This window comes from Phoenix dactylifera, chromosome 12, assembly GCF_009389715.1.
Source record: "Phoenix dactylifera cultivar Barhee BC4 chromosome 12, palm_55x_up_171113_PBpolish2nd_filt_p, whole genome shotgun sequence".
Classification (NCBI taxonomy): Eukaryota; Viridiplantae; Streptophyta; class Magnoliopsida; order Arecales; family Arecaceae; genus Phoenix; species Phoenix dactylifera.
The window spans coordinates 6074908-6098495 of NC_052403.1; the positions used below are offsets into that span (position 1 = coordinate 6074908).

Sequence of the window (23588 nt, forward strand, 5' to 3'; positions counted from 1 at the left end):
CCTTATTTTTACACCGAGATTGAGCTTCCTCTTCCTGTCTTTATTTGACGCGACCACCAAATTACCCCCCTCCTTCAACATATGCCATCAATAGACCTGTAGCAGGGCTGACTTATATATCAATCTCCAACAAAACTATGCCTTATTCACCATACAATTCTCTCCCCAAACATCAGATGAAATAGAGAAAAATGACCTTTCTTGAAGCTTATAATCCGAAAGAGGAATAAATTACAGGGAAGAGGAAAAATCCATCTTTATTTTAGTGAAGTAGATGCTAAAATGTTGGATTACGGGAAGACCTGAGAAGTGAATATGTTTCTAAAGAAGATAGGTGCCCAGAACATTATTCTAATATGAGAGCCACTATGTTATTCTTTGTTTATTACTCTCCTTCATTAGTAATTTTCTTCTCTCTTTTTTTTTCCACTCAGTAAATTTCTTCTTTCTGCTCAACTCATAATTTCCTTATTAGGGTTTAAATTTAATTCTCACGGACCTTGCTTCTGATATAAAATATAAGTTATATTTATTTCTTATAAAATTATAAATTATATTTTCAGTTTGTGATATCCCTGAATGATCTCAAAGGTATGAAGAGAGTCTTAGCTTTCCAAATAATGGTGGATGCTTGAGAATTGAACTTATTCCAATTTATACATGATCCAATCCAGAGTCGGCATGGTCTTTGCCTAATCCTAATTTAATCGTAAATTATTGCCTATACTGCATACGCTATATGGCTCTGTGTGTACCCAATAACAATTGCTGGTTTCTGCAAACTCATTAATCCAATATATATCTCGATGCATCACTATGGGAATCAGCGGCTATGTGGCCATGCATGTAGCCAACTATGATAGCCTGTTATCTCATTCATTAAGTATATATCTTGGTGCACTATCCGGTGATCGGCTGCACGCACTGTAGGTAATTATTTCTCCACTTTAGCACTATCTAACCGTGGGCAGTGCATGGATTCAAATATAGGGGATCTGAACTTAACAATGGGTGGGTCCAGGTTAGACAATAGCCAAACCCGATGACACAGGCTCCGTTGGCCCCTGGGTAGGACACTAGGACGGGCGTGGAAAATGAGTTCAAATGGGCTGAGCGTCGGCCCAGAGTGTTTGAGGGTAGGAGGGCCCTCCTGAGGACCGTTGTTGAAGGACTCTTCATCATCAGGCTGTGGAGGTTATTGAGTCGACTGTGCTGGATTCACCGGTGATGGTTAGAAACATCTGGGATCCCCCTTGCTTCTATAGCACCCAGATTTGTTCTCATCTCTTGGGAGCTCCCACTCTCTGGCTATCTCAAGGTAAATTTTGATGGAAGCTTGCTCGTCAGTGGAGATTGGATAGGTGTGCCATTTGTCATCAGAGACTATAGTGTCAGGCTGATTGTTGTGAGAGGACGTCGTTCTACCGAGACCTCAGCATTTGGGGCGGAGCTTAGGGCTGCCTGGAAGGGGCTATCTCATGCGCGACATGTGATGGAGGTTGACAGGATCATTCTGGAGGACGATTTCTGTTGTTTTGATTGATCGCCTTTAATCGGAGAGACGGAAGGAGGTGGAGCATCTGTTGCTGTATGATATGCGCCGGATGATACGGGAGTGTTGGGCCATCTAGGTCAGGCATGTTCTTCGGGAGGCAAACCAAGCTGCTGATTGGGTTGCCTCCTTCGTTGCTCAGCATTCCGAAAAGTTCCTATGGACCCAGCAGTTCTTAATTCCTTTTGCCTTTTATAGCCACCTAATTAGTGATGTAGCTGGCTGTGCTCATGTGAGAGCTGTTTGAGTAGCTGTTCCACAAAAAAAAAAAAAAAAAAAAAAAAAAAAAAAAAAAGAAAAAGAAAAAGTTCGGTCGGTCGGTCAAACAAACCGGCCAACGGGCAACCCTCTTCCAGTATTTTTTACGGCGCACTGTGGTTCGGGCGTTCCCGGGCGACGGCTCTCTCTTCAAAAGTCCCTCGAATTCTTTCCCCCGTTCCCGCTCTCGAGATCTGGGCGAGCGTCGACGCCGACGGCTCTCGCCGAAGCGTCCGATCGCAATGTATGTCGAGGTTGGTTATAGTGTCGGCGTTCGGGGGCTATCCATGGATCCGGGCGGTATCGCTAGGATCTGGTCCAAATATTTCCCTGAGGTGGAGTTCTCCATGGACGATCGGAAGTTTAAGCTCATAGCCGAGCTCGGGGAGTTCTTCTCAAGCCCGCAAACCGATCGTTTCCTCTCCCAGGCACGGTGATCCCATCTTTATTTCTCCCTTCCTGCATTTCTCCATGCCGGGAATATATATATTTTTTCTTTTTGTTTCTTTGTTTCCGTCCTAGGGTTTCTGTTCTTCTTTCTTCTTCTTTTTGCAAAGAATTCTTAGAGTTAAATTTAATTGATGATCAAATGCGATGAGTAGATGGGCTTAAGTGACTTCAATAAGCATTTCTTGAAAAAAAATTCCCGTATTCCCTCTCAAGAAAAGAAGGAAAAGAAGGATTTCTTGAAAGTTGAAGATCTTGATGACGGTTCTTGAAATTGAAGATCTTGCTTTTTGATGCAAGAACACATTCAAACTTCAGGCGGAAAATTTGTACGCAATCTTTTATTTTAGTTTTTTGCCTCTCCTCTTTATCCATTTTGAACTTCAGTCTCGATCCTATGATTGGTGTATTAATCATGGAAAGAATCGGATGCAAAGAGAAAAATTGAGGAAATAAAGGCGAAATCACAGGACAAAGGGGCCACTCCTAAATCCCAGACCAGCTGCTGTTTTATTGTTCGACATTAAAAAGGATGTCTTTTTTTCTTTATCTATCTTGTCAGGATTAATTAAATAGGAGTAATGCTGCATAAGCTAATTCTATGATTTTGTTGCAAGAAAGGAGAAAATATCTTAAAAGTAGAGATATGGCCTTGGCGGGGGAGGTGGAGTGAATGAATGTGGTCTTGTGAATATTTCCACCAGACTTGGAGGAGACCAAGCTCCAGGTTATGGATGATTAAAGGGACGATCTGCCAAAGGAAGTCAGGCTAGGGCTGGAAGTCGCCATTGGATATGGAAACACAGTAACTATCCTTGATGTGGCTATTTTTCATGTCCTCTTTGAGTGCCACAGCCTTGTACCAGTTCATGCTGTCCCCGATCTCATGGCTAATGTAAGTAAAAACAAAAAAAGTAGTGGTGAGAAAAGTTGAGCCAGTTACTGAATTATCTCCGAGACAAATAGTGGAGCAAGATGGGATTAGAGGTTCAGAAAACATGAGGAAAGCTGAGAAAACTGAAAAGGAAACAAAAAGGATGCTGTCTTAGTAAACTGTTTTTATGCACATTGATGATTTGGCTTGATTTTATCTAGGTGATTCTGCATTAGCCATTATTTTTGCAGAACTTGATTTGTGCATTAAATACGTTTGAATTCAGATGAAGACTTCCACACGACTTTCTTTCTTAATATCTTTTTCCCCTTTACATGTCATTATTGTGTTCCATCATTAACTCAGGGGGATCAAACTAAACCCATTCCTATGCATTGACTACAATATTTCTTTCCTGTCTCTGTTTTTACACTTATTGGCTGCATTCCAGTGGTTTTTGATGCTTCATCTGCACCTCTTGCCTGTAACTTTTTGCTTATCATTGTTGACTCTGAAAGAAAGTGGTCAGATGGACTTCAAAATCTTGGTTTATGAAGATTTAGAATTGTCTGTAACTTTTTGCTTCATCTGCACCTCTTGCCTGTAACTTTTTGCTTATCATTGTTGACTCTGAAAGAAAGTGGTCAGATGGACTTCAAAATCTCGGTTTATGAAGATGGACTTCAAAATAAAGGGGAGCTGATGGATTTTGTATTGCTTTTCTAGATCTACATAGTTCTTATAAATTGAACTGATGTGTATATGTAATATGTTACATCAATCTCCTAGTTTTAGATCTTATTGATTGCATCCTATGATACTGAACCCTTTAGTAGTTCTTAATTGCTATTTTTCTAGTCATTGTTATTGAGTCACCGACTGCTATCTTTTGTAAATTAGGTGCAAAATGACAATGGCATCTTCTTTCTCCCTATTGACTTCCAGCAATTTCGGAAAGTATGTGGAGTCGAAGAGCTTTATGCCACTCTGGAGGAAGCACCTAAGGAAGCTCTCTTATGCATGGGTTCTGCAGTGCACATGGTCCTTCTCATCTTATATTTCGTGAATACTTTCTCCTGTACCTTTTTTTGATAATTGATCCTTAAATTTGTAAGCAGGCTCTTTCTCTAAAGGAAAAGAACTGCCAGTTGATGGACATAGAGAAGATAAACATTCGGCTTCATAACCACTCTGATTCATCAATCACTTTGAAGAATTTGAAAGCTGCATACATCAGTTGCTCTTTGGCTTATTTACTTTTTTAAAAATAAATCAATCTAATAGAGAAAGAAAATCATGACTTCCAAATTATGACATCGCAGAGAAGCTTGTTTCAGTGCATGGCTCGGTTGTCAAAGTCAGCACCGTTAGGCCTCTGGTGATGCAGATGAACTTTGCCTGCCAGAAGTGTGAAACTGTTATCACACGCATATTTCCTAATGGGAAGTTTTCACCCCCGGTAGCTTGCAGTCTTCATGGATGCAGAAGCAGAACTTTTATACCAATCAGATCTACTGCCAAAGCAATAGATTTTCAAAAAATTAGGCATGTGATTCTGAAGTTGATTTTGAGTCCATTGAATTCCTTAGGCAGCTGCCACTTGGGATTGTAATATTGTTTTTTTTTTCCAGGGTCCAGGAGCTACTTAAATCTGGAAATCATGAAGAAGGTCGGGTGCCTCGAACTGTAGAGTGTGAACTAACTGAAGATCTTGTTGATTCTTGCATCCCTGGTGATGTTGTGACAGTTACTGGAATTATAAATGTTATTAACAATTACATGGATGTTGGTGGAGGTATGGCAATAATTTTTTCCTACAATATTATTATAAAACTTGGCTAGCCATCATCCTTCCCTTTTAAATTTCTCCTGGCCATTATATCCCGTTACATGCTACTGGATTGAGATCAGCTAGCACCAAACAGTTTCAAATGAAGATGATCCGTTTGCATTCAATTGCACAGAGAACTAGTTAGCCTTAGCACCTCCTGAAACCATAAGGTTATCTGCCAAAGAGCTTTTACCATGTTACATAAGTGACTTCTATGAATTGATCCATTCAAATGATTCATATTTTAAGTTTGGGGAATTCAGTGGGAGATTTCAAGAACCAAAAATAAAAATTTTCAAATAATCAACTGTGGATGATGCAAATGGTAAAGCATGGCATATGCAATTGCGTGGTTCGGTCTTCATTCCATAAACACTTCTCTTTAATAAGCATCCGTCTCTTAAAACTTATAAAATAAAAATAATTTTAAAAGAAAGAACAAAACTTAGAATAAATATATCAGCTGACATAAACAATTCTCATGTCCGTCGATCTCATTCTTCTGTCTTTTGAAAGTGCATCACAGGTTCCAATTACTTGTACTTTATAATGATTTAATGAGATTCCTGATAAAATGGGAAGAAATCATGTCTTCCACCATTTTCATTTTACTAACTTGTAATATGACTATCGTGCTTTGGTGTGGCCGTTGGGCCTGATCTTTATCTCGTAAATAAATGCAAATTTTGCATATTAGATATTGCCTGTCTTTCCTCATTTTCTAGCTAGACTTATTTCAAGCCTATGAAACCTTAGATAGTTGCTCCTTGGTTGCATGACCGTGCATAACCAAGAAGATATGTCTTTCTTCTTGTGAGTCTTCTTGGTTTAATCGCCTGGCTGCAGGTTCGTCTTCTCCTGTATAAATTTAGTAGGGAATCAAACGTAACTAAGAGAGTTGCTATTAAGTTAAGATCCAGCTTTTAAATGTCCTTTTAAATCAATTTCATATAGATTAGATAAGGCTTGATAGTTAGTTCACTTGCAAATTTCTTCTAAGTACAAAAGAATAGTTCATATTGATGATCTATGTGAGAGAGTATAAAGGAAAAACATTTGAAAATAACAACAGAATAAATTTATATTGCTATGACTTTCCTAAGCTCCAAGCCTCCATAGTGATGGATGACTCTTTGGTGTACAAAGATAATGTTTCAGTATTTAATTTTACACAATGCACAATTGCATACCAAACAAAAGTGTCCTCTCTCTCCATTGAATGGGCATCTGCAAATTATTTATTTTTATATCTGCAATGATTTATAAACTAATGCCGCTTCAGTAAGTTGGAAAAATGAAAGTGTATGAAGTTTTTTTTTTTTTGTGATATTGTAAACTGTGGCTGACCTTTCCACATTATGAGTAATTTATTTGCTTTTGCATGTAGACAGATCTATCACATGCTGTTATTTGTCAAGAATACACTATGATATTCTTTTCACCCTATGCCTTAAGAAGTGTCAGTGTGTCATATATAGTTATCATTATCATCAGCTGTTCAAATGACATAACCATCATAATCTTGTTGTCAGTGACAACTGTGACTTTTGGGATTTTAAACTGAGATCTAATTAAGGAATTTAGGCCCTGTTTGGGAGAGCTGTTGGCAGTAGAGCTGGTGGAAGTAGAGCTGTTGGAAGTAGAGCTGTCTGAAGTAGAGCTGTTATAAAAAGCTGTTTGCTGTTTGGTAACTACATTCGTAAAGTGCTGTGGTACTTTGTTTTGTGTTTGGTAAACAAACTGAGAAAGTACTTTTATATGACAAAATTACCATAAAGGACATTGCATAGTATTATACAACAGAACATAATAAAACATAACATAAATTAATACATAAATATACGATATAGTATAATATTATTGTAATATAAAATAATATTATGTTAATATAGCATAATAGTAATATAATTATTAGAGTAAATTAATATTTGGTAATATAACATAATATTAAATTATTTAACATAACATATTAATGTATTATGATATAATGTAATATATATTATATTTATAGTATAATACAATAATAAAAGTATAAAATATTATAATTATTAGTATAAATTAATTTCTCATAATATAACATAATATTAAATTATTTAAAATAACATATTAATGTATTATAATGTAATGTAATATAATATAATATTTATAGTATAATACAATAATAAAGGTATAAAATATTATAATTATTAGTATAAATTAATTTTTCATAATATAACATAATATTAAATTATTTAACATAACATATTAATGTATTATGATATAATATAATATGATATTATATTTATAGTATAATACAAAAATAAAGGTATAAAATATTATAATTATTAGTATAAATTAATTTTCCATAATATAAAATAATATTAAATTATTTAACATAACATATTAATGTATTATGATATAATATAATATGATATTATATTTATAGTATAATACAAAAATAAAGGTATAAAATATTATAATTATTAGTATAAAATAATTTTCCATAATAATTTTTCATAATTTTTCATAAAATAATTTTCCGCGGTCCAGGGGCTCTTCTTCGTGGTCCACGCTCGAGGAGGACCTCAGCGTGGGCCGCGAGGTTGATGATAAAAAAAAAAACAATAGATTGATTTTGGAAGGTATGAAAAAGGATTAAATTTTTTTTTCTAAAATGTGGTTCAAAAGATGCATACAAAAATTGAAAAGAAAAATATCTTTTCTTACGGAAGGGAGTCTGATGGCTTGGGTTCTTGGCTCCAGCAGATTTTTAGGTTTATACAGGGATAAACTATGTAATTATGTTATTTTAATATGGGCATTTTTGTCAAAAATACAGCTTTCCGAAAAAGCTGAAACAGCTTCCTTCCAAAAGCTCCAAATTGGAGCTTTCTTCCAAAAGCTGTTTTCAGCTTCCCGCAAAAGCTGAAACAGCTTTTTGAAAAATTTACCAAACACAGTTTTTCATCTAAAAGTACTTTTGGAGGGCCAGAAAGTGCTTTCTGGCCCTCCAAAAGCTCCCCCAAACAGGGCCTTAGTTTAGAGTCCTCAGCCTCCATCCTTCAGCTTCATCTTAACTAGCGCTTGACGTGCTTTCTAACCAAGATGTCTAGGTTACATGACATGCCTATCATGTGTCCATGATATTTGATATTAAACAGTTGTGACTGTTATTTGCCTTGTATTTTTAGTATTTCTAGGGCACATCATATTTTGAAGTACCCAATCGCCACGACTATCACACCATCAATATCAGCAGCATAACATCATTTCCTCCTTTTCATCTAAATACTTTTGCAATTGGAATTTATTCTTGATTCCCGAGAAGCAATACTCTATTCCTTTTCTCGATAATGGTAGACCAAGCGAACATCTGAATTTTCCAGGAAAATCCAAAAGCAAGAACCAAGGGTTGTACTATCTATATCTCGAGGCAGTTTCAGTCAGTAACTCCAAGTCCCAATCTGAAGATTTTCAAGTGACTAATTCTGAAACTAGAGCTAATGTGCTGTCAGATTTTCATGCATTTTCACCAAGAGATTTGGAATTTATCGTTAAGTTCTCAGAGGAGCATGGATCTGATGTATTCCGTCAAATACTTCAGTCCTTCTGTCCCTCCATCTATGGGCATGAACTTGTGAAAGGTAATATTTTATGTTACTTTTTTAAAAGAACAATAATGTGCTGTCAAGATGCAATTTTGTAAATGCAAACTTTTTGTTAATGATGGTGCTTAAACAGTCTCCGCTGTCTTGTGTTTCATTTTGAACTTCATGGTCGTTTGAACCTACCAAGAACTAGTGTATTTACTTCTGATTTTCTTATACTTCTGTCCACAGCTGGCATTACACTTGCACTATTTGGAGGTGTGCAGAAGTATTTGATGGATCAAAACAAGGTTCCAGTTCGTGGGGACATCCATGTAGTTATTGTTGGTAATTAAGATTTGTACTCCTTTCCTTTGCTGAAGCCACTGATTTTAAGTTTAAAGGTTCTATGATCTATTTATTATTTGCACCTGCAATTTCTTTGTAATAATTGTCATTTGATAGAGCTATAGTGCAGGATTATGCATAATTTTAGCATGTTTTTTATAGGTGATCCTGGATTAGGAAAGAGCCAGCTTCTGCAAGCAGCAGCAGCAGTTTCTCCACGAGGCATCTATGTGTGTGGCAATGCAACAACAAATGCTGGCCTAACTGTTGCTGTAGTTAAAGATCCTATGACCAGTGATTATGCATTTGAGGCTGGTAATTCTTTGTATTAGACTTTTTAGAGGCATTTCCCCCCTTAAATAGCAGACCCCAAATAGTTGGGATAAGCCTTGATAGTCAGGATTATGGTATGGTCATTTTCACATTACCTACCTTTTCCCATAACACCCAAAATTGAACAATTTAAAAGTAATTGTAAATAAAATGGGCACCATGAAAGTACTATTACTTTTCTCTTCGTGCACAGAGGTGTATTATGTATACACGCATTTTGTCACTTGTAACTATGTTTGCACATGTATGCATTTGTTTGAATATTTTATTTTCCCAGTCACATGTGTGACCCCTCCAAATTCGGTGGGTTGCCCTTTCTTTCCCTAAAAGAGGGGGGGGGGGGGGGGGTTGGGAAGGAAAAAAAAAGAAGGTACGACCCCTCTAGTCTAGAACCTGTTTGAGCTTTTCTCATGTTGGGACTAACTCATTATCTATCGAACCATTATTACACATGAACAACACTACATTCAATGGTCACGAAGATCAATTTAATTGTTGTTGCACTATTTGCAGTTGAGCTCGTTGGCCTCAATAGAAATTCATTAGTTGCTTTTTTTTACAAGTAATCATTCCTCTGTTTACCATAGGTGCAATGGTCCTTGCTGATCGTGGGTTATGCTGCATCGATGAGTTCGATAAAATGTCAGCAGAACATCAGGTATAGTGGTAGTTTATTGGTTATTTGTAAGAGTTCCATCCTAAGTTGTATGAACATGAGCATACGAACTGAATTTCAGTTTCTTAGGCTCTGCTGGAAGCCATGGAACAACAATGTGTTTCTGTTGCAAAGGCTGGATTAGTGGCAAGTTTATCAGCTCGAACTTCTGTGTTAGCAGCAGCAAATCCTGTTGGCGGTCACTATAAGTAAGTTTGTCCCTGTTATGTCTTCCTACTTGGTATTTTTCTTTATAGTCAAAATCTTCTATATGTGGAAGAGTTGCTACCAAATTTAAGCATAAGTGGAAAATCATATTCGAAAATCTATTTCATTTGCAACAGCAATAGGGCTCAGCTTTCTAATATTGTTTATGACAGGGTTATATTCCTCAAATGTGAAACAGGCTCTTTTTCTCGATGTTTCTCTTCATGTTATAGTTAAACAATTTTTAGACATGGCAAAGTAACATATATATATATATATATATATATATATATATATATATATATATATATATATATATTCTGGAGTACTTCACTTCATTTTCTCTGCAGTCTTAGGCTTTGGCAGTATTTATTACTTGGGCATACTGGAAAGTTGGTACACCTCTCTTGGAAATCAATGATGGGCCATCCATATTCATGATCCAAACCATTGAACATAATCTACACCACAAAATAGGATTAGAAACTGAAATCCATGTGTTTTGATGGTCTCTAATATAGTCACAAGTAGGTGTTATTTAATAGTATGATACCATGTTTTACCATGATTTAATTATCAAAACCTGGTAAATTTAAATCTATTGATGTTTTAAGATCTATAGATCATGATTCATAAAATAATTTTAATTTATGTACCCTACATGTATTTTACTACACTAGTACAATTGATACCATCTACTTTGACACCTACTTGATGATTATCAAAGCACATGAATTTTGGTTTCTAGGCCTTATGTTGAGCAGTTTGGATCTTAAATTTGGATGGCCAACCAGTGATTTTCAGTGGGGTTACAGATTTTGGGTACAAGAAGCACACAACAGCACACACACCACATACACACAGAGATCTATATGCACACACACACGTGCATGCACACACACACATTACATATATATGTGTGTATGTGTGTGTGTGTGTGTGTATATATATATTATTGTGACATGCTTAGCTAAGTACATGCTAGATTAAAAGAAAAAGGCTTCCGTTTTTCAGTGACCATGATCTACATTTGCTGATACTTGAACTTTATGATAGATTTCACATAGATGTCTAGATTTAATTTCCTATTTTTTCAGTAATGCCTTTTCATACTAAAGGGTTGAATTCAGGTCCTTAAAAATGGCATATATTCAGTAATCACTTGTTTATTGTATGTACATATTCTCTGTCTTTTTATCTTTTAAGGCTTCTTTTCCTTTCTTTCAAATTAGATTCCTGTTTTGGAGCTGTTTGTCTTGTAGCATAAAGAATTAGAGTAATTTTGTTTTTTGCAATTTTAATTTCCATTTGCGCTTATAAATTTGCTGCAGCCGGGCAAAAACTGTGAATGAAAACCTGAAAATGAGTGCTGCTCTTCTCTCGCGATTTGATTTGGTTTTTATATTACTAGATAAACCAGATGAAGTACTGGATAAGCGAGTATCTGACCATATCATGGCAGTAAGTTACCTTGCCTGCTTACCATTTATGCGGGCCACTATACATGTTATATGCTGTGTTTATTTCTAAATGTTGCATTAAACTAGCATTGGAATATATAGCTGTTTTTATTGTTTGATCTTATATCAGTTATTTATTGTTTGAACTAGCATTAAACCATCACTTAAATATGATGATGGATACAAACTAATTTTAATTTTGCAGCTTCATGCAGGAAATGGAGAACAGTTGTTGCCCTCAAAGAAGTTACGAAGTGGTGTGATTTGATACCCTTTGGTATATATCGATAAATTTTAAAAAAATTTCTTTTGTGATACATGAATCTATTTTCACAAATATGCAGCATCGCAGTACAGTAGAGGCATGGAGCTTGGCGTTAGAAATGGTTCATTGGCTTCCAGGTTGAGACTTGACCCTGAGAAAGACAAGGACTTTGTACCATTACCAGGTTCTCTTCTTCGCAAGTACATTGCATATGCAAGAAATTTCATCTTCCCCAGGTGATTACATTTTTATTTTGCAGAGTTTTTGCTTTTGTTAGTGATGTAAGATGCTATCTAAATTTTTTTTGCTGTATTAGGATGACTAGACCAGCAGCTGAGATTTTGCAGACATTTTATTTGCGGTTAAGGGACCATAATACTTCAGCTGATGGTACTCCTATCACCGCAAGACAGTTGGAAAGTCTCGTGAGGTTGGCAGAAGCGCGTGCTCGTTTGGAGTTAAGAGAAGAAATAACTGCCCAAGATGCTATGGTGAGTAAAGTTTCTTAATTCTCAGTTAACATGTAATATATTGCTGTACGATGGTCATTGAGCTTTTTGAGATCATTGTAGTGTTCATAAATCCTTACAAGCATGTCTTGCTTATATTAACTGATTTGCATTTTACTCTTTAATCCTGACTTTGCATAACACTAAGAAATGCTTCTTGAAGCTGAAAATCAATTTGATTTGACAACGATCTTGAAAACTTGTAACAAATTAACCTGTAGGAAATATTGAAATACTCGGTTTCTTCAGTGTGGAGTCATTTTATATGCATCATTGGATTGGATATGCCCTCGAAAATGCAGCAGCTTCACTGCATTACCTCTTTGTATATGTTGATTGTCTTATCTGAGATTTCCAGGCCATGATATTGGCTCTCTTCCATTGACAGTCTTTTGAGTTGGAAAATCAGGGTAAGACCAAAAAAGCCATTACAGATGAAGATAATTTAGAAAATCACTGGATTTTAGGAAGGGCACATACTGATGTTGTGGAGGATGTCCTTATTCAACCTCTCTAGGTAATCTAAACATTTTTGACGATCAGATTTGAACTGTGGATAACATCATCACAAGATCTCTTGATCATGGCCATTTTCAGTTGACATGCTTCAAACTGGTTACTCCTATGGCTTCAATATTGGTTAGAAGACTGTATTTGAAGTTTTAGAGTCTATCTACTACTTGGAATGTCCTGCTTCATTGAGGCAAAAAAGGAACCAGCAACATCTCTCTGGATCACTCAACTTATGTCAGTCTCTTACTCCTGAGCTTTTTGTTTTTTTCTCCTCTCGACTGTGAGGAAGTCAAGTTCTGGCTTCTTTTTGTATCTCCTTTTCCTTTTGTTTTCTGAATGAAAGTGATTAGGCTGTTGCCTAATCTTTGCTCCAACAAAAAAAGATCTTCAATCTAGGCATAGGAGATGCAGTAGATCTGCCTTGAGATTGACTGTTGAAGTGATATATTTATATCTCTGCACTGTGATGTTTGGTTCTAGAGGTTGAATTTGTAGCTTTCTGCCAACTTTGTGCTGCAATTGAGATTTGAGACTAAATCTCAAGCCACTGAAATTGTAATCTTATGGTTGAAGATAGTTTAAGAGAGAGGTTTCTCAGTAAGGTACAAACTTGATGAGGAATGCTCCCATACAATCCTAGCCAACAGTTGACTAACAAGTTTGAAGAAGTAATGGCTGCTCACTTTACCAAGTCTCTTTACATGTTCCAACCAGGCTCTTTGGTTTGAGGGTGGTAAAGTGGTTTAAAGCCCTAGGGTGCATCAGTTTGGTGCATTGCTAGGATTATGGGATTTTATATTCTGTAAGGTGGACATCTTTTCTATACGAAGTAATAAGTCAAATAGTAACTTTCGTTCTCAGATGCAGTGTGCGTGACGAAGACACTGTAGTTTCAGGTATTTATTTGGCTGCATTTGCCTTTTTGCTGATGCAACTCTGTGCTTCTCAGGATGTGGTCGAGATAATGAAAGAATCCTTGTATGACAAATATGTAGACGAGCATGGGGTTGTAGACTTTGCTCGGAGTGGCGGGATGAGTCAACAGAAGGAGGTGAAGAGATTTTTAAGTGCCCTCCACAAACAGTCTGAGTTGCAGCAAAAGGATTGCTTTTCAATTTCTGTAAGAAGCATCTCTGTTTTCTTATTTCGAAAACAGTTCACTTACTTTGAGGCACCAAGTTGCATGAGTGATCTTGTCATCAAAACATTAGTATTTCTCTACTCTGATTTCACAAGATGGGAGAGATATTTTCTTTTCTCAATTCAGGTCACGAACATTATCATATCATTTCTTTTTTCTCAGGAGATATACAGCTTGGCAGATAGAATCAGCTTGAGAGTTCCAGACATTGATGCTTTTGTGGATAACTTGAACAGTGTTGGTTATCTGCTCAAGAAAGGACCAAAGATGTATCAGGTATAATCATATAAAGTGTATTATTGTTTCTGCACTAATAGTAGACAAACACTGATATCTTGTTGAATGTATATGAAGTCGAACTGTTATTCTCCTAATGGCAATTACAGAAAGAATTATTCTGGAAAATAGCAGGAATCAGGGTTCTTGGAGAGAATGTTTATAATGCATTTCATATGAAACGAAATGATACTCTTTTCTCATACACGAGATGCAGAATCTTTTGAAGTTCAGAAGTTCACTGAAAGAAGGAAACTTATTAGAATGATGAGGCAATCGAATCTCTTCGCCTTAGGCTTCGTCGTAGTTCTATTTCGCTTGGGCTGCGGCTGCTCCTTAGTCGTTGGCCTCCTTTGGTTCTTGGCCGTAGCACTTCTCTTGCGTGCGCAGGTTCCCCTAGCTCTGTTCATGGATCCATTCTAAGACTAACAATTTCACTTTAAAGTGATAGCTCTTACTCCTTAAGATTAAGACAAATTATGGCTCTGACTCCTTCTTTTCGTTATAGCTCTGAAAGTTTTTTATTGTCTCCAGAAAGCGATTGACTTTTATGCCAAGATTTATAAATAGCACGGGGCTAGCCCTTTTGGCTATGCCTTGTCTTTGAAGAAAGATTCCATACATTCTTTTCTTCTTTCCGTTACTCTCCATTACAAAAGGCGAACAGCTATTACTTTAGAGGCTCATCCGTTTAATTACCCCTCTGGGGGCACGGGGAAGGGAATAGGACATTCATATGGGTATAGTGTAATCAAGGGAGGAAAGCAAAAAGAGTGATTGATCAGGTATTAATCATATCCATGCTCTAAAATATTAATTTCTTTCATATCCATGCTTTCCTATTCATTACATGCGACTCGTCAAAGATTTGCCATTCATGCATTAACTGCCTTGGTGACAAGTCTAATATTTTAAACCAATCACATTATCAGCCATGGATCACTGACCACTTTTCTATGCTATCACAAATAGACTTCATATTTATTGCAGTTTACCCTGTCTTTGGCAATTGAAATAAGTTGAGTATGGGTTCTGGGAAAAAAATACTTAAATGCTCAAGTTAACCTATTTAATTTTGTCTATGTATAATTTTAACTCATTGAACTTCTTTATTTACAATTAAAATCCATCTCCTGTAGGTCTTGTCTTCATCTTACTGACATAGTCAAGCAACAAGGTCAAGACGCTAATGATTGCACGAGCTTTTGGTAAGTCTTACAAAACTAAATGTTATCCATCCTCAAAGTTCGGTTCTTAATGTAGTGGTAGTCTACTAATTTGCTCTCCTTTTTTTTTGTGTGCGATCCATCAATAAGACTACTGGCCACAGTCGAGGAATTTCAGTTAAGGATAAAAGGAATATGCCAACTACCTTTTTTCTGCTGGTTTGGTAAGGCAACTGCTTCATTTTTGTCAACCTTAGATACAGACATAGATGTATGTTATCAAAGGAGAAAGATCTGCAAATACTGCTGCATGTTGAGGTATGTATGGCCACATTTCCTAATAGTGTTTCTTGTGATTGGTTCATATTGCCCTATCTTTTGAAACAGAAAATGACATTTTTGAACCCTGAAATGTTGCTTGATTGCAGCGACTTAAACCGTATAATGATTATGACAGATCTTACTGCCATTTGAGCTTCATTATAGTATCCTTTGTTTTCCATACTATGTTCAGGAGAATGAAACCAATTTGTATAGGGTTAATGACAATTAGAGTGTTGTCATTTTAAATTTTGATGGATTATGCTTTGATCTATGTACAACCAGGTTGGGAACTTGTCAAACAAATATTACAGAACTTTGATGGGTTATGTCTTGATGCATATACCCATGTTACATTAGAAAGGATGATGTTTGTCTGTCAAGGTATTGGCATATTGGTGTGCTTTTTGATTGATTGGGTTGCTAGATTGTGGAAAAAAGGTCAATAGTCAAAATGATATAGACATTTTGATGATGGGATTATATATATATATATATATATATATATATATATATATATATATATATATATATATATATATATATATATATAGCATTCACAAAAGAGCATTAACATTCAACTTTTTATCATCTTAGCACTCACCCTTTTATTATACCTGTTCCCATGGGTGACTGGTACACTCCTTGGTTTCTTTTGAGGCCACACATTTTATGAGACTAATTATATGAGAACTACATTATGAGACTTAGCCACACATATTTTTGTTGATTTTTTGCGCATTTTATATTTTGATTCACATGGATGTATCTATTCTCTTATGGTATAATATTTCCGATTCACCAAATAAAAAGGGCCTTGGCATGCTTTTTGGCTCAGATTCCTATGACCAATGGATAGCAACTTGTAAAGAGCTTGATTGGAGCTTATATAAATGTTTTAAACCTTTAATATTATTAGTTTTCTACGAGAGGACAAATGAGATGTTCCTTTTGAATAAAATCCATTATAGAGTTACTAAAACCGTCTTGATGTTTTTTTTAATATATATATATATATATATATATATATATATATATATATATATATATATATATATATATATATATATATATATATTCTGACTCTAGATTAGTTTGTGACTGCTAAATTAACAAATCACATCCGACTATTGAAAGATGATAGAAGTCACACCCTTCTTTTCTTTCTTGAAGGAGGTTCTAGGTTTGTATTTCGGATGATGCATTCTTAAGATGTGTTGTGCATACCACCTAGGGCGTAGGATTTGCAAGTGTTGTGCTTCTTGTTGCATGCGCACAGTGCGTAAAATTATGCCCAATTGAGTGTTCAAAGCTCCAATCAGGAAGTGCCACGAATGTGTTCAATTACGTGGGATGGACTTCTCCAAGTAAAATGGCGATCCAGCTTCTTCAATCCTTTCTAGTTAGACTTCGTAACGTAACTCTGCATGTGATCACCGAAGCACGTCTAGATCGAACAACTGAAGCCCTTAAAAAAGAGAAATTATTTTCATTTGAACCAGCCCTACTCCAAAATCCGAAAATCAACCAAGAAGGCTCTGCCCCAGCCAACACTCGTGGCAAGAAAGGAATTGTGGAGACAGCCCATCCACCCTACAACTCAGCGGTCGACAGCTTTCTACCATTTATTCATCGTTTCTTCTAAAAAAGAAACGCCGGAACCCAAGACTTGGCATAGACGAGCTTGGACCCGCAGAATGAAGAATAAGAAGAATGCTAACCAGGATCAACGCCACTCAGAATTGAACCCCCAACCTCTCATCTAAGAGGTGAAAGGTAAGACCATCCGAGCTAACTCGGTAGTAATAACCTATTTAAAATGGATTCTATGCCAGGACCAACAAGGATAACAAGGAAGATGATGCTTTTTGAACAAAGGAATAGCATAAAAAGAGACTTCAGCAAAATATCATGATAGGGATTCAAAATCTCTGATTTTGATTAAAAAAAACACGAAAGGCTCAAAATTCTCCTTAATGATGCAACCATCAAAAATGAAATGGCATTGTTGTCTTAACTACGAAGAATACAGACTTAACAACCCTCCAAAATCATCCAGCATCCCTCGATGCCTGGCCGGTAATCAAGATCATGTGGCCTAAGATCTCGGTTTCTCCTCCTCCTTGAAGAGAGCCAATAGAGTCACACCTGAGACCTTGACCTTAAACCTGACTCCAGGAATATCACCAACTGCATGCCCTTTACGTCCAAATCCTGCAATCGGCACTTCATCCTGCAGATAAAATCATTACATTTCTCAATAGTCGATGAACAAATAATACAGCACTTTTTCCTGCAGATAAAATCAACACATTTCTCAATGGTCAATGAACACATAAGACAGCTCATTGTTCATACCACTTCTGGGGGAAGATAGAAGCAAACTTCCAATTTCCTCGATGAAATTTAAGCAACCATCATTGGGAACAGATGCAGCAATCTTCTTCCCATTTTTGATCGGCCGAACTCAGGCGCACTTTTGGATGACAGAATTTGGCTGCTTTGCCTCGATGCCACTGCAGATAAAGCCGTTTTGTTATGTTTTAAACCATGATTCCTTTAGGAAGGAGGAATGTGAAGGGCATGTGACTTTTGGTCACATTTGCTCAAAAACAATCCCTTTTGCATGAGAAGAGCCAGCCAAAGGGTTCTTCCATTCATTGCCAAGGTGACCTTTCTTATATGCTTTGTCAGCCCACTTCTGGGTCCTTCTGTGGGTCCTCAGCTTACGCCCAGCTCCCAAACCACGAGTCTTCCTGCCCTAAAGTTCTAAAGATTGTTAAAATACTATGCACAGGGCACTTTACTGGCATAATACAAGGCCTAATTTGTCGCAAGGCTAAGTACACAAGGTAATCTTCACTTTGTTCTTTTTTTCATATTCAAGCGTGGGGGAAAAGGAGTACCCCTTCGTAAAAAAATCAGCAACATCCATGTGCTAATTTTCATCTATACAGAATGGTGCCATATAGAGGCACAGTCCCTACACCAAGCCATCTTGGAAACAAATCTGTCTGCATGAAGGGTACATTTCTGAGCAATGCGTACTCTTTTTGATAATATCCATATCTAAGCTTGAAATTCTTGGCATTTGTGGAACACCACTCTTGCTGCAATAAGCAAAATCCTTCCTCCTCTTCTAATAAGAAGCCTGAGCTTGGATCAGATACATGAATGCGCACATATCAATGGTTCTTAGACTTATGTTCAGGGCAATATATCTATAAGCCCATTTTATTCAGAAGCAGTAACAGTACAAAACTCGTGATAGATCAAGGAGAATGAAACATGATGACAATAGTATGTCGCGAATCCCCTAACAAGACGATGAGGGGAAAAAACTGAAAGGATCATAAACAACATAATCTTCTAACTAGGACCTAAAAGTTGGACAAAGAATAATTCCCAATATGAAAGACATGAATATGTGTCTTTGAATTGAAAACTTCGAGAGGCTTCCAACTGCATGGGCCCAACATGTCTCGCATGATAATGTCAAGTGTCAATGTGTCTCATACAAATCGGCACCAGACCTTCAATAAGCATGTATATGAATTGGGTGAAGTATGGTGCCAGATGGGGGGACTAGATTTTGTTCAAATGATCTTAAACTTCTTCACTTCCTTTAGATATAGCAAAGGCACTCATTGTATATATCTAAATTTCCCTGATTGCAATTTCCAGTAACGGCAATCCTGTTCTACTTGAACTAACAAATTAAAATTCATTTAAAATCCGGGGAAACTAAAATAAAGTGAAAAGAACATCTTCTAAATCCCTCTAGAGCAAGATAGGGCGAAAATGGCAAAAATCAAAGAAATCACGAACGAACAAAACTTCGAAATTGAACCTAAAAAATAGAGTTATAATTTTGAAAATGTGTGCTATCATACATGCCTTTTATATAATTGAATTTTCTGAAAAAAGGACTTCAATACATGATGACATATGGTTACTTTAGCTTAAGATAATGTTGAGTGCTAAAGATAATGTCGATAAGCATGCTTACAAGATGGGGAGATGTGAGAGTTTGTTTTATAATATCTCCATAATTTAACTTCTTTTAGAACAAATGTGCGTTCATTTCTCTTTTTTTTTTTAAAAAAAAAAAAGAAGCATGCTTGAATGTATATTTGTAACAACCTTCAGAATTTTCTTTGACCAGCATGCTGGGTTTGCCCCCCTCCCAAAGGACTGCAATTTCTATTATAATGGGTCTTTCTATCTGAGATGCGGAAAATTTTAATTAAATCAATTTAGCAAGATGGTATAAAGAATAAATTATATGAAATCAAAATGACAAACTATCACACTACTAAAATGGGAGAAAGGTAGAAACAACATACCAACATATATATTTGCCCTAATATTGAAAATTTTGGAGAAAAGGGCTTCAACATACATGATGGCATATGGTTTTCTTTACCTTATGATAATGTTAGGCGCCGATGTCTCAAATTCAAATCAGCACCAGAGCGTCAATAAGCATATTCACTCAGACAGGAGACATAAGAATTTGTCCATGGGATCATTACCTCTACTTTTAGAGGTAAAAAAACAAAGACACATTTACGGTAAACAATTTCCCAGCAACCCTTCTACTTGGATCAATTTAAAACTGGATCCAATTCCACCACCTAAGTCTTGCAATTAATATGAGAGTTTAACCAGCAGCCCCAGGTATTTTAGAACTTAAAAGTTACTTATAAAATCAAGAAGAGTCCTTCTACCAGCACTAGGATGACTCAAAAATCACCAAACCATGGAAGTGTGACTAAGAAAATAAAACTAAAAAAAAAAGTAAAACACACTTAAGTATGTATGTATACCACCACGTACACTCCCAAAAATCAGTTTTTGAAGGACTTCTGTGGTAGCACATGCTTGCTTTAGCTTACGATAATGTTAAGTGCTGCTGGGTTAAATATCGAATCAGCACTAGACCGTCAATAAGCATATTTAAAACACATTTCCATGCATAACTAGTATTAAATCATCAAGCAAACACAAACTGACTGATGGCAGATAATGCGAACTCTTTTACAGCTAAACCCACATACTTCGACCCTAATATTAAGTTTTCAATGCTTTGCACAGAAGTAAAATCAGTAAAACACTTCAAAGTCCTGTCAGGATCTACTAGCAATCCATCGAACTGATTGATAATATGCTATTGGAACCAAAAAAAAAGAAGGTAACTTTGATGCTACACGAGTTCTAAAATCATGGAGAAAAAAGTAGGGATAAAGTAGGACTAGAGAAAGGTGATGGAATACATGGAAGAGAATCGAGAATGCTCACCCCATCTTGAGTGGAGAAGGTGATCTCTGTGGTTGTCCCTGGAATAGAGTTGGATCGCTCGCCGGGCGAGCGAGATCTGGGGTGGAGGCGAGAGGAAAGAGGATATAATGACGCGGCCGCGGACGGAGGCGGACTCGGGTTACGGGTCTAGGGCAACGGACGGGGTATGACGAGATTCATCACGATTAGGTGTACGGAGGATTAGGATGCAAGGATCTGACGGTTACAGTAGCTTGTTCTGGTTTGATCAACTCGGCAAAGTGGTGCGGCTCTGGTCTCCTGCTTGGGCGGGCTTCGGGATCCGTGCGTTTCTGATGATCGCTTCGCTCCCTGCCTCGCTCGGCGCTACAAGAAAGAATTTTAAGCACTGCAGGGGAAACTAGGGAATGGCACCCAAATATGGGAGATTTTTTAGATTGTGTGATTCTTTTCTAATCATTGTGGCCTGTGATGATTAAAAAGTAATATTTGCGATTATATTATGATCGCTTATATTTTTCTCAGTTATTCGAGGTTAATTTTATGGATGACATTTGAAGATACAAAGGGATGAAAAATCTATATGATGCATAGTTTTTTCCTAGAATCTTTTTTCATGATCTTATTTCTTCCTACTCTCTCAATATAATCATATAATGTGATATCTAGAATGCCATGGATCTCTTTTTTTTCTTTTCTTTTGGTGCAGGTGATGGGTGACCATATACAAGTTCTGTTCATTAGTGGCGCAATTGAAAGTTCTATTTATGAAGAAAAAAAATAATTTTCTTAACTCGTTCAATTTCATTTTCTTAAAAAAAATTAAAACTAAAAATATACTGAATATTGGTTCTAGATCCATTTTCTATCGTTAATGAGCTACAAAACTAGCTTCACAGCCTCTACTTTTACTAGTAAAATCTATCATAAATTTTTACATAAGATATATTTCAATTTTTATGTTGACTTATCTTTAACCGCTCTGCCTACTTATTCTTGATTAAGCAATCAACTGGTATTTGAGGCTTCAATGGTTTGAACGAGTGTATGTTGTGCTGGTACCAAGCCCTAGATTGGTTGTCTGGTGGCACGGGTCGGTACAAGACCATGTTGTACCGTGCCAAGCTTCTATCGACACACTAGAAGAGGTGAGGGAGAGGAAGAGCGGGAGAGAAAAAAAGAGAAGGAAGAAAAGAGAGAGAAAGGAGAGGCCGGTGGAAAATCAGTGGAGGGCCGGGGAGCTACCGCATGGAGGAGGCGGATTGCCGACATTCACTTAAAAATTGCAAAAATAAAAAGGCCCCCTCCGGGCTTCTGTTTCGAATGAAACAGAGAACCGAAAGTGGAGCCCTTTTTCCGCAGCTCCCCGGCCTCCGCCAGTTATCCTCCATCTTCCTTTTTTCTCTTTCTCCCCCTCCTGCTCTCTCTCTCTCTTTCTTTTTTTTTTATTCTCCCCTCCGTCATCGGTCTCGTTTTCATTGCCAGAACGTCCCAATTTGCCGCCGGTACGACTTGAGACGCCCCGAACTAAGCGATTCGGAGCGGTTTCGCCGACCATAGTTTGCACCTTTTTTGGGGGTCCATATGACATCACTATTAATAAACTCTAAAATTTAGAAATAACCTACACAATATGCATGGTATAATTTTGTCCCCTTTTCTTAATAGTTTTTGAAGTACAACTTAGCAATATACAAACTCCGACAAATAGAAAACTTCAATAGCCAAATTTTATTAGGTAATGAACTTTAATGACAATTAGGCAAAAATGTCTATCATTAATATTGATCATGCATCTACAGTTTTTTTTTCTTTTTTAAAAAAATATTTTTGAAATACAATATTAATATATAATTAACTATAATAAAATATGAAACTTTTAGTAATTAATTTTTTATTAAATATTAAGTAATGAACTTTAATAATAGCCAAGTATAAACTCCTAACATTAATACATAATATTTGTAAGGTGAGCTAAGAACTCTTTGGATGTACGGAGTGCCCCGGTGTGGAAGAGACGATCAGTCATATACTTTTTGGATGTCGTCGAGCAGGGCAGGTGTGGAGTTGTAATGCAGAACTGCCACAGGGGGTGATGTCCACTGAGGACTTCCTGAGTCAGTTGAAGAAATCTCGGCGACATTCGGGCTACCTGGTATGAGGGGTCCGATGCACCTACATGGCCTATCACATCTGGCTAGACAGGAATGGATGAATTTTTAAGGGTAGTTCAGTGCATCCTAGGAGAGTGGCGGACAATGCCTTGCGCCATGCAGTGGAGATCCTTGATGGTACTGCTATGACCTCATATGAGTTGGCCAGTGACACCTGAGATTTCCATCCAGCCATGCAGCACCCTGGGAACCTCATTCCCTCACTTTTTTAAGGTCAACTTTGATGCGAGTATTTTTGCGAAGGATGATTTAGATAATGTGGGCTTTGTGATCAGGGATCATAGATCCAGGCTGGTGGCCATCGGGGGACGACGCATATTCAAGGGGACTGTTTGTGGTGCAGAGTTGAGAGCAGCTTGAGAGGACATTACGTATGCCATGACTGTGTTGGGAGCAAATTGCATCCACCTCG

The 23588-nt window shown here is 36.9% G+C and overlaps 1 protein-coding gene and 1 long non-coding RNA gene across 7 annotated transcripts; one reads left to right on the forward strand and one right to left on the reverse strand.

Annotated features, from left to right (window-relative positions):
- Positions 1-1946: 1946 nt before the first annotated feature.
- Positions 1947-16105, forward strand: LOC103718144 (probable DNA helicase MCM8). 2 transcript variants are annotated; one of them, XR_005514378.1, is made up of 19 exons: positions 1947-2238; positions 4032-4172; positions 4250-4367; positions 4454-4676; positions 4763-4926; positions 8328-8585; positions 8781-8876; positions 9039-9191; positions 9797-9867; positions 9955-10073; positions 11403-11532; positions 11737-11788; positions 11876-12032; positions 12113-12287; positions 13768-13938; positions 14122-14235; positions 15375-15443; positions 15552-15719; positions 15830-16105. XR_005514378.1 is itself a non-coding variant. In XM_039132443.1 (18 exons), the coding sequence occupies exons 1-17, from the start codon at positions 2053-2055 to the stop codon at positions 15393-15395; spliced, it is 2349 nt and encodes a 782-aa protein (XP_038988371.1). In that variant the 5' UTR covers positions 1947-2052; the 3' UTR covers positions 15396-15443; positions 15552-16105. The 2 variants fall into 2 exon arrangements, 1 of the variants encoding a protein (XP_038988371.1); XM_039132443.1 differs by having other exon boundaries at positions 15552-16105.
- Positions 16106-17603: 1498 nt separating this feature from the next.
- On the reverse strand, positions 17604-21177 carry LOC103716195. 5 transcript variants are annotated; one of them, XR_005514379.1, is made up of 3 exons: positions 21024-21177; positions 18081-18238; positions 17604-17955 (listed from the first exon to the last, which is right to left on the reverse strand). It is a non-coding gene; the product is annotated as an uncharacterized LOC103716195 (long non-coding RNA). The 5 variants fall into 5 exon arrangements; XR_003387388.2 differs by having other exon boundaries at positions 18081-18858; positions 21024-21171; XR_605480.4 differs by having other exon boundaries at positions 18081-18873; positions 21024-21171.
- Positions 21178-23588: the final 2411 nt, after the last annotated feature.

What these genes read in the sequence shown, in the direction of transcription:
- LOC103718144 (XM_039132443.1), top strand. Translation starts at nt 2,053, where the DNA reads ATGTATGTCGAGGTTGGTTATAGTGTCGGCGTTCGGGGGCTATCCATG. An exon ending in CCTGTTGGCGGTCACTATAA is followed by an intron (nt 10,074 to 11,402) that starts GTAAGTTTGTCC and finishes AATTTGCTGCAG; the next exon opens with CCGGGCAAAAACTGTGAATG. An exon ending in CTCAAAGAAGTTACGAAGTG is followed by an intron (nt 11,789 to 11,875) that starts GTGTGATTTGAT and finishes ACAAATATGCAG; the next exon opens with CATCGCAGTACAGTAGAGGC.